At 47.1% G+C, this 12,672-nt stretch overlaps 1 protein-coding gene across 3 annotated transcripts in view; it reads left to right on the top strand.

Annotated features, from left to right (window-relative positions):
- The first annotated feature begins 3,478 nt into the window (after positions 1-3,478).
- GRK3 (G protein-coupled receptor kinase 3) overlaps positions 3,479-12,672 on the top strand; it is a 116,673-nt gene continuing 107,479 nt past the window's right edge. For 2 of the 3 annotated variants that reach the window (XR_010658840.1, XM_065904308.1), the window contains exon 1: positions 3,479-3,666. Coding sequence is in view for 1 of the 3 variants with exons in the window: in XM_065904308.1 (XP_065760380.1) it covers positions 3,554-3,666 (113 nt within the window). In the remaining 2 variants the exon portion in view is untranslated. Of the gene's footprint in view, positions 3,667-4,068; positions 4,232-12,672 lie in introns of all 3 variants that reach the window. The other variant, XM_065904310.1, reaches the window with a different exon arrangement.

The following is a 12,672-nucleotide window of genomic DNA, read 5'->3' as shown; positions in this document are numbered from 1 at the left end:
ATACAAGTTTTTACAGATTATTGAGTCCCCTGTGCTATTCAGTAGGTCCTTGTTGATTATCTGTTTCATATATAGTACTGTGTCTATGTTAAGCCCAAAATCCTAATTGATCCCTTCCCCCTCAAAAATCTTCTAATTGGAATCTTAAAGTTGACTTTTTTTCCCCTGTGTCCATGATTGGTTTTACAGAACAACCCTCCCTCCTCAGTTTTTATAATCCGGGGATTCTCACTGTGAGTTGGAAGCCCCAGTAAAGTGTAGAATCTAAAACAAATATGAGTTAGTTCTTTAGTTAGCTTTCGTCCCTTGAAGCTGTTATCAAAATTAACCCCGGGGAGCATAAATTTAATGCATCCATCTCAGCACCACCTCCTCTTATCTTGGGAAGTCATAGAAAAGAGAAAAAGAGAACATTATGAACCTTGCAGGAACTCTGGAGTTTTATCAATTATCACAAGCAGCATGAACCCCGAGTCATTGAAATCATCTCAGGGAGTGGGAGGGCGGGAAGCATGCTTATTTGCAAGGGAGCCTTATTGGCTGAGAACAAATGGGTTGCTATTTTTTATTTGTTTTCTCTGTTCGTTCGTAATGATTACAGGCTGGCCTTGGTGTTTAGCGACAGGATCCAGCAGGTCAGTGATGACAGCTCCATCACTGTCATTAGTGCCTTTTGTTTGCAGTGAACATGAAAAGCTGTTCAGTATTAAGAAAGTCCAAGGAAAGAAGGAAGGGGAGGGGCGAAACGTGGGGAGAAGTGAGACAGTAAAGGAGAGAGCCAGGAATCCCAAATTCACGTTAAAAGAAGTGGGTGCTCCGGTCACTAACTTCACTGGGGGAAGGGCCTCAATTTTGACTCACTGTTCTTTTTATTAGAAGAGTCATTGGTTGTGCCTGTAAAGACTAATCTTTTTTTTTTTTTTTGGTGCCAATTTGGGTTCCTAGAAATGCACTAAGGAGATATCCTTTTCCCAAAGGGCCTTTCTGCTTCAAGGGTGGTGTCTGGGAATGACTCTTGTTTCAGTATCTTTTCTAGCAGGCAAAGGTAAAATGAAGCAAAATAGAGGAAATGCAGTGACTTTGTTGGGGACCTATTGGGTGTCAGGTACAGTGCGTTTTTATGAGCATTATCTCCCCCACTTCTAACAACCTTGGGGTCCTGTCGGTGGTTTTGTTCCCCCTGTACTGATGAGAACAATAAAATTAAAGTGTTACCTTGAAGATCACGCCAGCTAGTCAGGGCAGAGCTTGGGTTAGAATTCAGGTGTGTCTCTTGTTCCAGACTTACTGCTCTACGCTGCAGCCCACCCACTTCCTCCCCAAAGAAAGAGAGAAAGAGAAACCACCCACTGCCAAACAAAAAACTGAATTCAAAGAGGCAAGTTTAAAAATCTCAGTATTTGGAAGACCATGAAAATGTAGGCAGAAGTATGTATTTATTTGATGATTGAATTATGTGAAAGCAAGGATGATTTTTTTTAAAGACATATTTTGAAAGAAATTGTATGAATTATAAAAATGTGTTTTTTTTTGGGGGGGGGACTTACCCTTCCTCCTGGGGTGACCCTTGACAAGGCCTTCTGTGTTCCTTTTTTCCCCCTCCCGCAGAAAAAAAGTGGGTGGAAGACGAAAGTTTGATATTTGGCTTATGCAAATCATCGGTGAATTTTGTGCCCCCTTGTCATTTTGGCTTTCTGATGCCTGACCAAGCTCCTTTGAGTTGAGTGCCTACTTCTTACACACCTCTTATCCTTTTTCTGGACAAGTTCACTGAATGTTGTGCCTTTGGTCTTGAGAAAACCAGCCAATTGTGATGACAAGCATACAGGGAAAAAGACAGGGGGGAGGTGTGACTTGGTGGGAGAGGGAGATAAAAAGAGGGCAGGGCTCTGGGGATGACCAAATCAGGCTGTTTCTGCTGTGACATTGCATTTAACGTCTAGAATTTGACCTTAACCGAATTTGACCTTAACCGTGTCTGGGGCACTCTGTGGACCATGTAAGCTATTGACAGAACGTTTACTCAAATACTAGTTAAAGTCAAGGCTCCTGCTACAATGTGACCGATGTGAATGCATTTAAAGGATTTTTTTTTTTTAATGGATTCTCAGCTCGGGTTTTCTTACAACATCCTGGGTGTCCCTTAACTTCACTCTGGCCGGAGTGATGGGTTCCGAACATGGACTTGTATGCGTCGCTGTGAAAAATTAAGACGTAAATGAAAACCCCAGGCCCGTGTGGGGAGTGTTGCCACCAGACACCAAGACTGAGGATCAGAGAAGCTGGAAATTCCCTCCTGCCTGGGTATTTGGCCTCCAGCTTTTCCACTTCCCTATATCATCCTTCTGTTGGGTCTGTGTGCAGTGTTGTTGTTTAGGTGGTAAGTCGTATCCAACTTGTTGGGACCCCATGGAATGTAGCCCACCAGGCTCCTCTGTCCATGGGATTTCCCAGGCAAGAATGCTGGAGTGGGTTGTAATTTACACCTCCAGGGAATCTTCCCAACGCAGGGATCGAACCCACAATTCCTGCATTGGCAGGTGGATTCTTTACCACTGAGCCACCAGGGGAAGTAGGGCTCCCCTAATTTGATGGTAAAACCACAAAAGCCTGAATGCCAGTTCTAGTTCTCAGCGACCATTATTAACATCCAAAGGCAAACCTCTGCATGCAGGGGCGCGGTGACCACCTTGGACAGACAGCGCCTATACCAGTGGGCTCCTAAGGCCAGCTCCGCTCCCACTAGGGAGCTCTCAGCCCAGTTTGCCCTGCTTCCTTAACTTGAGACAAGTAGCCTTCCGGCTGTTCCGTTTCTCTTTGCAGAGTTTATAGGGGGTATGGTGGAGGGGCGGGGGATTGGGGTGTTCAGGATCAGGACTGAGGCTTTAGGGGCCGGCCCGCCGGGAGCTGTTCAAAGCCGACCTGGACCGAGGCTTCAGCATCACCTGCGTGGACAGGTGGGGCTCGCGCATCTCTGGAGCCACCCCAGACCGTCTAGAGGATGCTGATGGGTTCTGTCCAGTTTGAAAACTGCCATGTCCGGGGAACAGGGATCTCCTCGCTGCCCCCTGGGTGCTGGGCATCGGGTCCTGGGCGCCCTCGGCTCGCAGGGGTCCCCGGGGGGCAGAGAGAGCGGCGTGAGAGCGCCTGGAGCTGCGGGCGGGAAGTCGGGAGCAGGAGGAGGAGCAGGAGGAGGAGGAGTAGAGGAAGTCCCCCGTGGCCACCCCGAAGGGAGGGCGGGACGGTGCCCACAGGGAGCGGGCCAGCCGGCGAGGAGCGGGGCTGCTGCGCTCGGGCGCCGAGGGCTCTGGCCGCAGAGCGCGCGCGCTCCCCACCGACCCCCGCGGAAGGAGGGGGTTGGCGGCGCGCGCACGGGGGCGGGGCGGGGGCGCGGCGGCGCGCGTGGGGCGCTGAGCGGGGGCGCGCGCGGGGCGGGCGCGGGGGGGCTGCCCCGGGGCGGCCCCCCCAACGTCGGGGCGCGGCGGGCGGCGGCGGCGGGAGCGCGTCCCGTCCGGGTCCTGAGGAGCCGCCGCCGCCGCCGCCGCTCGCCAACATGGCGGACCTGGAGGCCGTGCTGGCCGATGTCAGCTACCTGATGGCGATGGAGAAGAGCAAGGCGACCCCGGCCGCCCGCGCCAGCAAGAAGATCGTCCTGCCCGAGCCCAGGTACCGGCTCCCCGCGCCCGGGCGCCGCCGCCGCCCCCCGCGCGGCCGCCAGCGACCCCCTGCGTCCGGGAGGGTCGGGCGCTCAGTCCGCCTCTGACCCCCGGGCCGGCGCTGAGGGGACCGCCTCGCCGTGCCCGTCTCTGCAATGGGGCCTCGGAGGGCTGCTGGGAGGGGACTCCGGGAGAGAGCGCCCCGAAGTGCCCGCGCGGCGGCCGGCGGGCAGCGAGCGCCCCTGTGAGGGGTTGTCCGGCTGCGGTGTGACTTCGCTGGACCAAGGCCGGCCCCTGCCCGCCTCCTGCCCCATGCCTCTCCCTCGGGCCAGCCCAGCCCTGTGGTCCTCCCTGTTTTAAGTGCCGAGCTTCCCTCCCGCCGCACCTGTGTCGTCCCCGTCCTCCCCTCCAGCCCCGGCTCGGCCCCCGCCTGCCGCCTCCGTCCTGCTGCCCGCCGCCGCCGGTCTCCCCGGCGCTCCGTCCCGGCCGTTCCTCACAGAGTTCCTGCGGCTGTGCCGCTTCCCGGCTCCGTCCTCTCCTCAGCTCCCTCTGGGCGCCTTAGTTGGGGAGTGCAGGCGAGTTGCCTTTTTTTTTTTTTTTTTGCCCCGGGCACTTAAATGACCGTTTTCCGTGCTCGCTCCCCCTTTTAAGGTCCACCAGGCAGCAAGTAGTGAATTCTGACCCACTTGATTTTCTCTTAGGTACGTGGTGACAGGTCCCACTGGCGGCACTTTATTAAAAGGTTGAAATGGGAATCACTTCAAAACGCATGTTGAATGGGTGATTCCAGGCAGAAATTTTGTTTAAATTACTAGTCAAGGACCCGATTGAATTGGCAAGGGTCTTGGTGAAGTTCATACCAAGTTGTAATTTTTTTGCCTCAGATATGATTTATTATTGGTGAAGTAATAAAAGACTTGATTAGTTCATATCATTGGCATTACCCCAGAAAGGGTCATTTATCAGGTTAATAGTGAGTTTCAGATAAGTGTATCAGAGGATTGGAGTTGGATTCATTTTTTTTACCCCCTTAGCTTCCTTCCTAAATAACACCATCACCAGTGGTACAGCAAATGTGGCTCCTTGACGCTTAATAGGTCTTGGTGGAGTTGATGGTACAATGAGGCATCTTCTTAACGGTGAATTTAAAACTATGTATTTTTGTATATTACTGAAAACTAAAACTGAAAGCCATTCTCCATTTGAAAGCATCAGCCCTTCATGTGTTCTCTGTCTAAGATTGCTTAAATATTACCTTGGCGTAAGGGGAAAAAAAAAATCTTTCTTGTGATGCTGAGTGATCATCAGATTATTTTTTACAAGTCCAGAAGCCTGAGCCCCACGATATAGAAAATATCAGTCCCTTTGTGCTGTTTGTTGTGAAAAGTCAAATTGTGTACATGAAGGTGTGTGTCCCGAATGTTTTTGGCTCACTTGTCCTTCTTAGCCCCTGCATCTTGGCTTTGAAGGGGAAAACCTACTTTGATGAGCAGGAACAGGCAGGAAATGTCAGAAAGAGTGGAAGCCCTTTGGAGCATCGTGAATACAGCACTCCTGTTCCAGACTTTAACATGTTTGGAGCTCACTGACAAGCAGTGGTGTTTAAAATTTCTGGCAAATGGAAAACTAAGTAAAACAGGAACCCCGAACGAAACCTGAATTTCATTAAATAAAAAAACAAAACCAGAAAAACCCCCTGCATTTCTATAAATGTCATATATAATGCTTAGTTTCTTTTCCTCTTTTTCTTCTTTAAGGACAGGGAATCCTAAGTATATAAAGTATCTGTATGTAAAATCAACAAATCTTAACTCATGGACAGTTTTTTTTTGGGGGGGAGGGGTGATATATACTATTATTAAAATTAGGAACTTCTGTTCATTTTGTTTTTCTTGGTGTTTTGAACTTAATGTGACTTCTGCTTTTTTAATGTCCCTCCTAAGAACATCCTTGGTGCTTAGGGTATTCACTTCCTTGTGTGAAGGCCTTTGTTGTCAGTGACATTCTTTGGTAATGCTCTCTTTAAGGCAGAATTAGTGACGGGCCAGCAGATTTCTCATGACATTTTAGAATTGAGACATAGAAACAGGAGAGTAATTTTAGGAAGCAGCTCTTTAGTAATTGTTATTCTATTGCTGTTTCCCCCCCCCCCCCCAAATAGACTTTTGAATTAGGCCATTGGAATGTTCTCCAGAGATTCTAACTTGTTTTGAATTTATCTCAACTGGCTTTACTTTTCTCCTGTGACCATTCACATAGTCACTGCCACTCCTTGTGCTGAGCTAGGATTCTGTACATTGATATCATCAGGTAAAACATCTTCACATCTTTCTCCAACTGGATGGCAGTTGGTGGCTTACCTGCTTGATTTGGGGATGGGGTGGGAGGTTGGGGGATTTCTAGATCTGGTAAGAAAGTAAATTTCACATGAAAATGCCTCAGCATCATGACTCAAAAGACTAGTGTGATTTCACTCTTTGGTGAAGGGTACAGGTCAGATGTTCTCTGATAAGAGTTTCTATTTCATTTTGAGGAAACCTGTGTGGTCACCAGTCTCTGGCATTCCTGAGCAAGAGGTTTAGCTTTATATGTTAGTTTCTAAATGGGAAGTATGAAACTCGCCATTGGTTGATCCCCAGTGACTCTTTTTTCCAGCTAACTATTTGAAGCCATGGTAGCATTTTTTGTGCTTCCTTATTTCATTTACTTCACCTTTTCCTCCAGTTTTGCACAGAGAGACAACAGAACAAAGCACGATCCAGCTAATTTCAATGAAGTGTGAGGAGTGTGCAGTCCCCTGCCTGTTACGGGAGATTCTCACAAAATGGAACATTCCGCCCAGGGGAGATTTTGCTTCTCAGAGACGGCAAAGAGGCAACCATTTTGTTAGACTGACACGTTATTCAGTTAATGAACCAATGGGTGTAAATCCTGTAAAAACTGCCTATTTGTTCAAATTATACAACTGCTTTAGTTTACTGAAACATTTGTTGCACTAATGTAGGTGATAATGGGGTCTATTGGTGATAGGCAACTGTGACCCATGGACACTCTGCACATGCCCAGTTGAGAACACACACCGTCAGATGTGTGTGCTAGTCGTTTTATGCCATGTTAGGGAAGAAACATTTAATAGGGACTAATTCAGAAACCAAGGCCTACAAAGGGTCAGCACCTTAAGCCCTGGAGAGTCGAGGCAGCTTTTCCTCTCATCTCATTACTCTATTTACTCTAATATTACTCTCATTACTCTACTTTCTGAACAGCAGGATTCAGTTGATTTGAGTTGACACATTCTTGCAAGAGGTTCAGTCACAAAATCGATCTCTCCTCCAGAGTTTCATTTCTATTCAGTGGACATTGAAAATTCAGGCTCATCCATCACAAAACTTGTCCTTTCCAAGTCATGGGAAAGCCTGAAAGTGTTTAAAAGAGCCTTTATAATTTTCTGGAAACATTTTCAACTGTCCTGAAGAAGGTTTGTGACACTGTTTATTCTGTGAATTCAGTGCACGGTTGTAGAGCTGTTTTCCTGAGGCAGGCAAGGCCTGGCCTGACAGATCTTCCTTCAAGGGGCTTATGAGAGCCAGCTCACTAGGAAAAGACCCTGATGCTGGGAAAGATTGAGGGCAAGAGGAGAAGGGAGTGACAGAGGATGAGATGGTTGGATGGCATCACCGACTCAATGGACATGAGTTTGAGCAGGCTCTGGGAGATAGTGAAGGACAGGGAAGCCTGGTGTGCTGCAGTCCATGGGGTCACAAGAGTCAGACATGACTTAGTGACTGAGCAACAGAACAACACAGTCTAGTTGGAAATACACAGGGAGTTGAGAAAGATGTTGACTTTCATGCGCAGTTGCCAGAGATTCTTTTTAACTGTGGACAGGTAGCACAGAGTGGCCTTTGCTATTCTGTTTTCACGGAATTCATTAGGCTTCTCTGTGTTTTGCAGTGATTTTTTAATAATCCCCCTTGAAAAGCTGCCGAGCCGTAATATACGTAGTAATATGGTACTGTGCACCCGTCTATTTTTAAAGTTATCATAGGTGATTGGTCTTGAAAAGTAGCTTCATTTTCTTCTAATGTGGAAATGGGATTTATTCTGTAATTTCCCAGCTCCAGTCAGCGAGTGACCAGAGGATGATTTGAAAGATTCTTCTCCATTTGATTTGGAGGGTATTCTATGCCTGCATGGCCGTCTCTGAACCACAGAGTCAGGGTTGAACGAACGAACAGCCTTCAGGAAAAAAAGCACTCTTTATTGTCAATAAGAGCATTTCTATGTATGAAACAGTGTGTGCTTTTTTTTCTCTAAACTATACTTTCCAAATGTAATTTATTCTGACCTTTCAGCTATTACTTCATTCTTGGTCAAAGTTAATTTGTGCCAGCGACTTGAAAAGGTAAGGACTGCATGCAGTCAGGAGTTCTTAGAAATAGATGTTCCCTTGCATTCAGTTTGGGACTCAGAATCGCCCAAGTCAAGCATTGTAAAAGGTTCGTGTCGAGAGACTGGTTGATGTCTTTGAGTTCAGGCAGTCCCAGCTCTTAGAAGCGGTGTGTTCTGAGCTGGCCTCTTAAAAGAACCTCCTCGGTACCCTGAATCGGGTTTCTGCAAACATCTGTTTGGACCCAGTGTCTTAGAGGCCCTAAGAAGGGACACTTCAGTCTTCAGCAGGTGGATGGCAAGCAGAGGAAGAGATGGCCTAGAGCAGAGAGGACCCCTGGGGTCCCTGCAGTCCCGTCAAGGGAGAGGGAAGCTTAAATTCCCCAAGGATGTGATAACCGCCATTCACTGAGAGCGCCCCCTCTGCGGGCAGTTTGCATCTTGAGGGCGTGTGTTCCCCACAAGAGCCCTGTCAGGCGATTAGCATCGGCTCGTTTCCGTTTCCCGAAGAAGCAGGTGCCCAGGAAGGTTGAGGAACCCGGCCCAGGTGACCACTTACCGTGGCTGAGGCAGGAGCTGGATTCAGCCCAGGTTTCCCAGAGCTTTCCATCATGCTCTGCCATCTCACACTTCTGGGTGCGGATTCAGCCAGCAGACAGGGCAGCATTGGAAAGTCAGGACCATCCTCAGAGACTGATAGAGAACAGCTATTCCTCTGGGACCTGAGAAAACGGTAATTATGACTAAGTGAATAAGCAGTTTCTGCCTTATTTCCCAGGAGGAGCTCGGGGGTTAAATGCCTGTTCTGTTTAACACGAGAAGTGCGATCTCACTGCTCTTAATGAGAAATTGTATAATAATAGACTGCCTCACCCTCTGGCTGCCTAACAGGATTTCTGTCTGTTATCATTTAGAGAAAAGGGCAGCCCAGGCTGTCCACTCTCCTCCACCTGCTCCCCCCACCCCCAATATTTTTTCCATTTCCGGGAAAAGGATAAAAGGAACAAAACTGTATTTTTGGTTTTATTTGCAATAAAAATTACTTTCTCATTCAATTAATTTTCCTCTGTTAGAAAACTGCCTTTGAAGACAGCTGTAGGTGAAAATGCATTTTCTGTGCCTGATGGTCTGTCCTTGTTTTCTGGACATGGGCGGTGGGGAAATGGAGATGATGAACTTGGCAACTCTGGCTTTCTTATTGTCAAGTCATTTGCCTGCAAAGTCATTTGCATGCTAATGAGGCTATGTGATCCAGAGCCCTCTGCCTCTCCTCTTTTTCTCTTCTTTATCCTTCTCTGTTTTTATTGAAAGAAAAGAAAGCGAAAGTGCAAGTCACTCAGTCGTGTCCGACTCTCTGCGACCCCATGGACTATACAGTCCATGGAATTCTCCAACCCAGAATACTGGAGTGGGTAGCCTTTGCCTTCTCCAGGGAATCTTCCCAACCCAGGGATTGAACCACAAGGGAAGTCCAAGAATACTGGAGTGGGTAGCCTATCCCTTCTCCAACGGATCTTCTCGACCCAGGAATCAAACCGGGGTCTCCTGCATTACAGGCGGATTCTTTACCAACTGAGCTATGAGGGAAGCCCTCTGTTTTTATTACCGATTAGAATTTAGAACCCTGGGGCCTTTTTGGATTGCTGAAGGAAAAGGCAACCCACTCCAGTGTTCTTGCCTGGAGAATCCCAGGGACGGCGGAGCCTGGTGGGCTGCCATCTATGGGGTTGCACAGAGTCGGACACGACTAAAGTGACTTAGCAGCAGTAGCAGCATGGGTCTGAAGGAGAAGAGGGTGTCAGAAGATGAAATGACTGGATGGCATCACCGATGCAACGGACATGAACTTGGGCAAACTTTGGGAGATGGTGAGGGGCAGGCCTGACGTGCGGCAGTCCAGAGTGGGGCTGAGAAGAGTCGGACACGACTGGGCGACTGAACAACAGTGGGTCTGAAATGCAGCAAGCCCCTCATCTCCTCTAAATATTCCTCCTGATTTTGGAAATCTTTTGGGTCACCTGTGCTTCGGCTTCAGTGTGAAGCCAAAGCACGTTTTAGTACTTTATAAGACAGTCAAGAAAAAGCCCATTAGAGAACACAGTGAAGATATTTCTGCAGCTCATCCGTTTTGTGACTGGTGGTTTGTAAGAGTCAGCCTTGGCCCAGCCTTGGACTTGTACTCTTGTTCGCTCCCATTTCCTTCTTACAGGGTTTCGAGAGCAGGAAAAACTGATTATAGGAAAGTTGCCTGGCCAGACCTTCCTCCTCAGTGAACTCGAAGGCCAGCTGTCCTTATCGCTGGGCGTAATTTTCCTGTGCCCTCCCTCCTACCTGCCATATTGTCCTAGGAGAGAAAGTTCTAGACTAGGAAGTACAGCCCTGATTCCACTGGCAGTTTGCCACAGGCCCTCGGTACATCACTTAATTTCAGTGTATGCAATTTCCCCATCTGTACAATATGATATCTGTTCTTTTCTGATCACAAACTGTCCCCCAAATCTCTGTCTTTTTAGAGCATTTTCTATCCATACATTTGTGAGCAGGAGAGGAGATTCATTTCAAACACAGAAAACTCAAGAGAAAAAAGTGGAAGCAATGTGAAATGATAGTTTTTGTTTGTTTACACCATAGGTGGTTGTGGTTGGGATTACCAAAAAAAGTAAAAGAAACAGTAGCAGATAGAGGCCCATGTTGCATGGAGACTGTGAACTCCATGCTCAGAGCAGGTGGGCTTGGAAAGCAGGACTTCTGAAAAGTTACATTGTTGACCCCAAGTAGGTGATTTTCTCGGGTTTTATAGGTGAATGTCAGGTTTCTCCTCAGTGTTCTTCCTCTGACTGTTTGTGGGAGTGCTGTTTGTCTAGAACCTCCTGCTCCTGGTGCCTCCCTTGGTTCTTTTCCTTTCTTTCTTCTCTCCTTTTTCTTCTCTCCCTCTCTTCCCTCCCTCTTGTCCCTCCCTTTTCTTCCTTCCATCCATCCATCCAGTAGGCTCTGGGCTATGTTGGCTTTAGTACCTAAGAGTTCATAAGCGAGCCACTCTTAAAAATAGATAATTTACCAATTGAGAGAGTTGATATCCTCAGAAGGTCTTTGTGTCAGTAAAATGAACCAAAAATCATAATCTGAAAGCAGCTGGCTTCAGTGCATTGAGCATAAGGTGATGCATTCTCGTCTTCCTCAGACATCCACAGATACATCTTAATAACCTAGCGTTGTCGTAGAAAATGTTTGAAAAGATCGTGGAGGGCGTCCAGTCTAGTCCTGTGTTGGGTAGGTGACTTCTCTCTCCAGCATCCAGCCAGGGTCATCTTCTGGGAGCATCTCTGGAAGAGATACGGTGTTGGAAAGCGCTTTCTCTCCCCCCACCCTCACTACAGGATATATATATATTTTAATTGGAGGATCATTGCTTTACAATGTTGTGTTAGTTTCTGCAACAGTGTGAATCAGCTCTGTGTATACATGCATCCTCTCCCTCTGGGCAGCCTCCCTCCCACCACTCCCCCCCCCCCCCAACCTTTTTATTTTCATAGGATTTTTTTTTTTAATTGAAGTATAATGGAAAGCTCTCTTGTAATTCATCCTGTGCACGGATAGCTCTTGTTCCTTTCGTGATCTTGTAAAACAAGTTTAGTTCGTCTGCAAAGTAATAGATCTTCAGTCTCTTGAAGGCAGCTGTCTCAGCCCCCATAGCTGCTGTGGGGAGCTGACTTACGTGCCTTCAGTTGTTCCTCGTGTCACGCCAAAGCCGGCCCACTGCTCTGTAATCTGCGCTCATCAGTCTGAATATTACCTAGCAGAGTAGGAATATTAAAATTTTGAAGACGAAAAAGGTATCTGCAAAATTAGTGTAATAAATACAGTGATGGCAGAGCTGTTAAATCCGAAATCAAGTGTATGGTTGAGTCCCTCTGAAAGTTCCGTTACAGGGAGAACATTTTTGGTCCTGCGAATGACTTTTAAATTTCATTTTACTGGTTTGGTTAGGGGATCGGTTGTTTCCATAAACGGTCCGAGTTTGGAAGCTAAGCATGGGCTACATGAATATTGTGACAGTGACTGCCTTTGACTAGTGCTAAGTGCCTGGCACTGTCTATTTCTCAGATAATCATAGACTAAACTATTTTAGGAAGAAAGTGAGCTTCCATTAAACTGAAAAGATCCATCTTCTGAGGATTAGAGAATGTTTGTTTCATGTGTTCAAAAACTGACAACTCCGTTAGCTGGGGAAAGCAGCTAGTTTCTTTATTTTCAGCTAGAAAACTTTCTTGAATGACATGTTCGTAGTGTTTGTATTTTGTGTCGTTAAGTCAGTCCATTGCTTTTTATTTAGAAAGATGACTGGTGATATTTTCAGGTCATTTCTTCTACATCTTCTGTATCTGTATTGCTTTTGATAAGGATTTAAGTTAAAAATGAACTGAGATGCGAAGGCATTTGCACAGCTGTTAAATAGTGTAGGCTTTCATTTTGCATCATGAAAATGTCTCAAGGCATCTATGACATTTTCAGTGGCTCTTCTTTTAAAAGTCCAGGGCTTTTTTTCTCCTTCTATTCTTTGGCCTCTCCATGCAGCATATGGGATTTTAGTTCCCTGATCAGGGAGCGAACCTTTGCCCCCTGCAGT

Source organism: Muntiacus reevesi, chromosome 13 (genome assembly GCF_963930625.1).
Source record: "Muntiacus reevesi chromosome 13, mMunRee1.1, whole genome shotgun sequence".
Taxonomy (NCBI): domain Eukaryota; kingdom Metazoa; phylum Chordata; class Mammalia; order Artiodactyla; family Cervidae; genus Muntiacus; species Muntiacus reevesi.
This window is presented reverse-complemented; position numbering and strand designations above follow the sequence as displayed.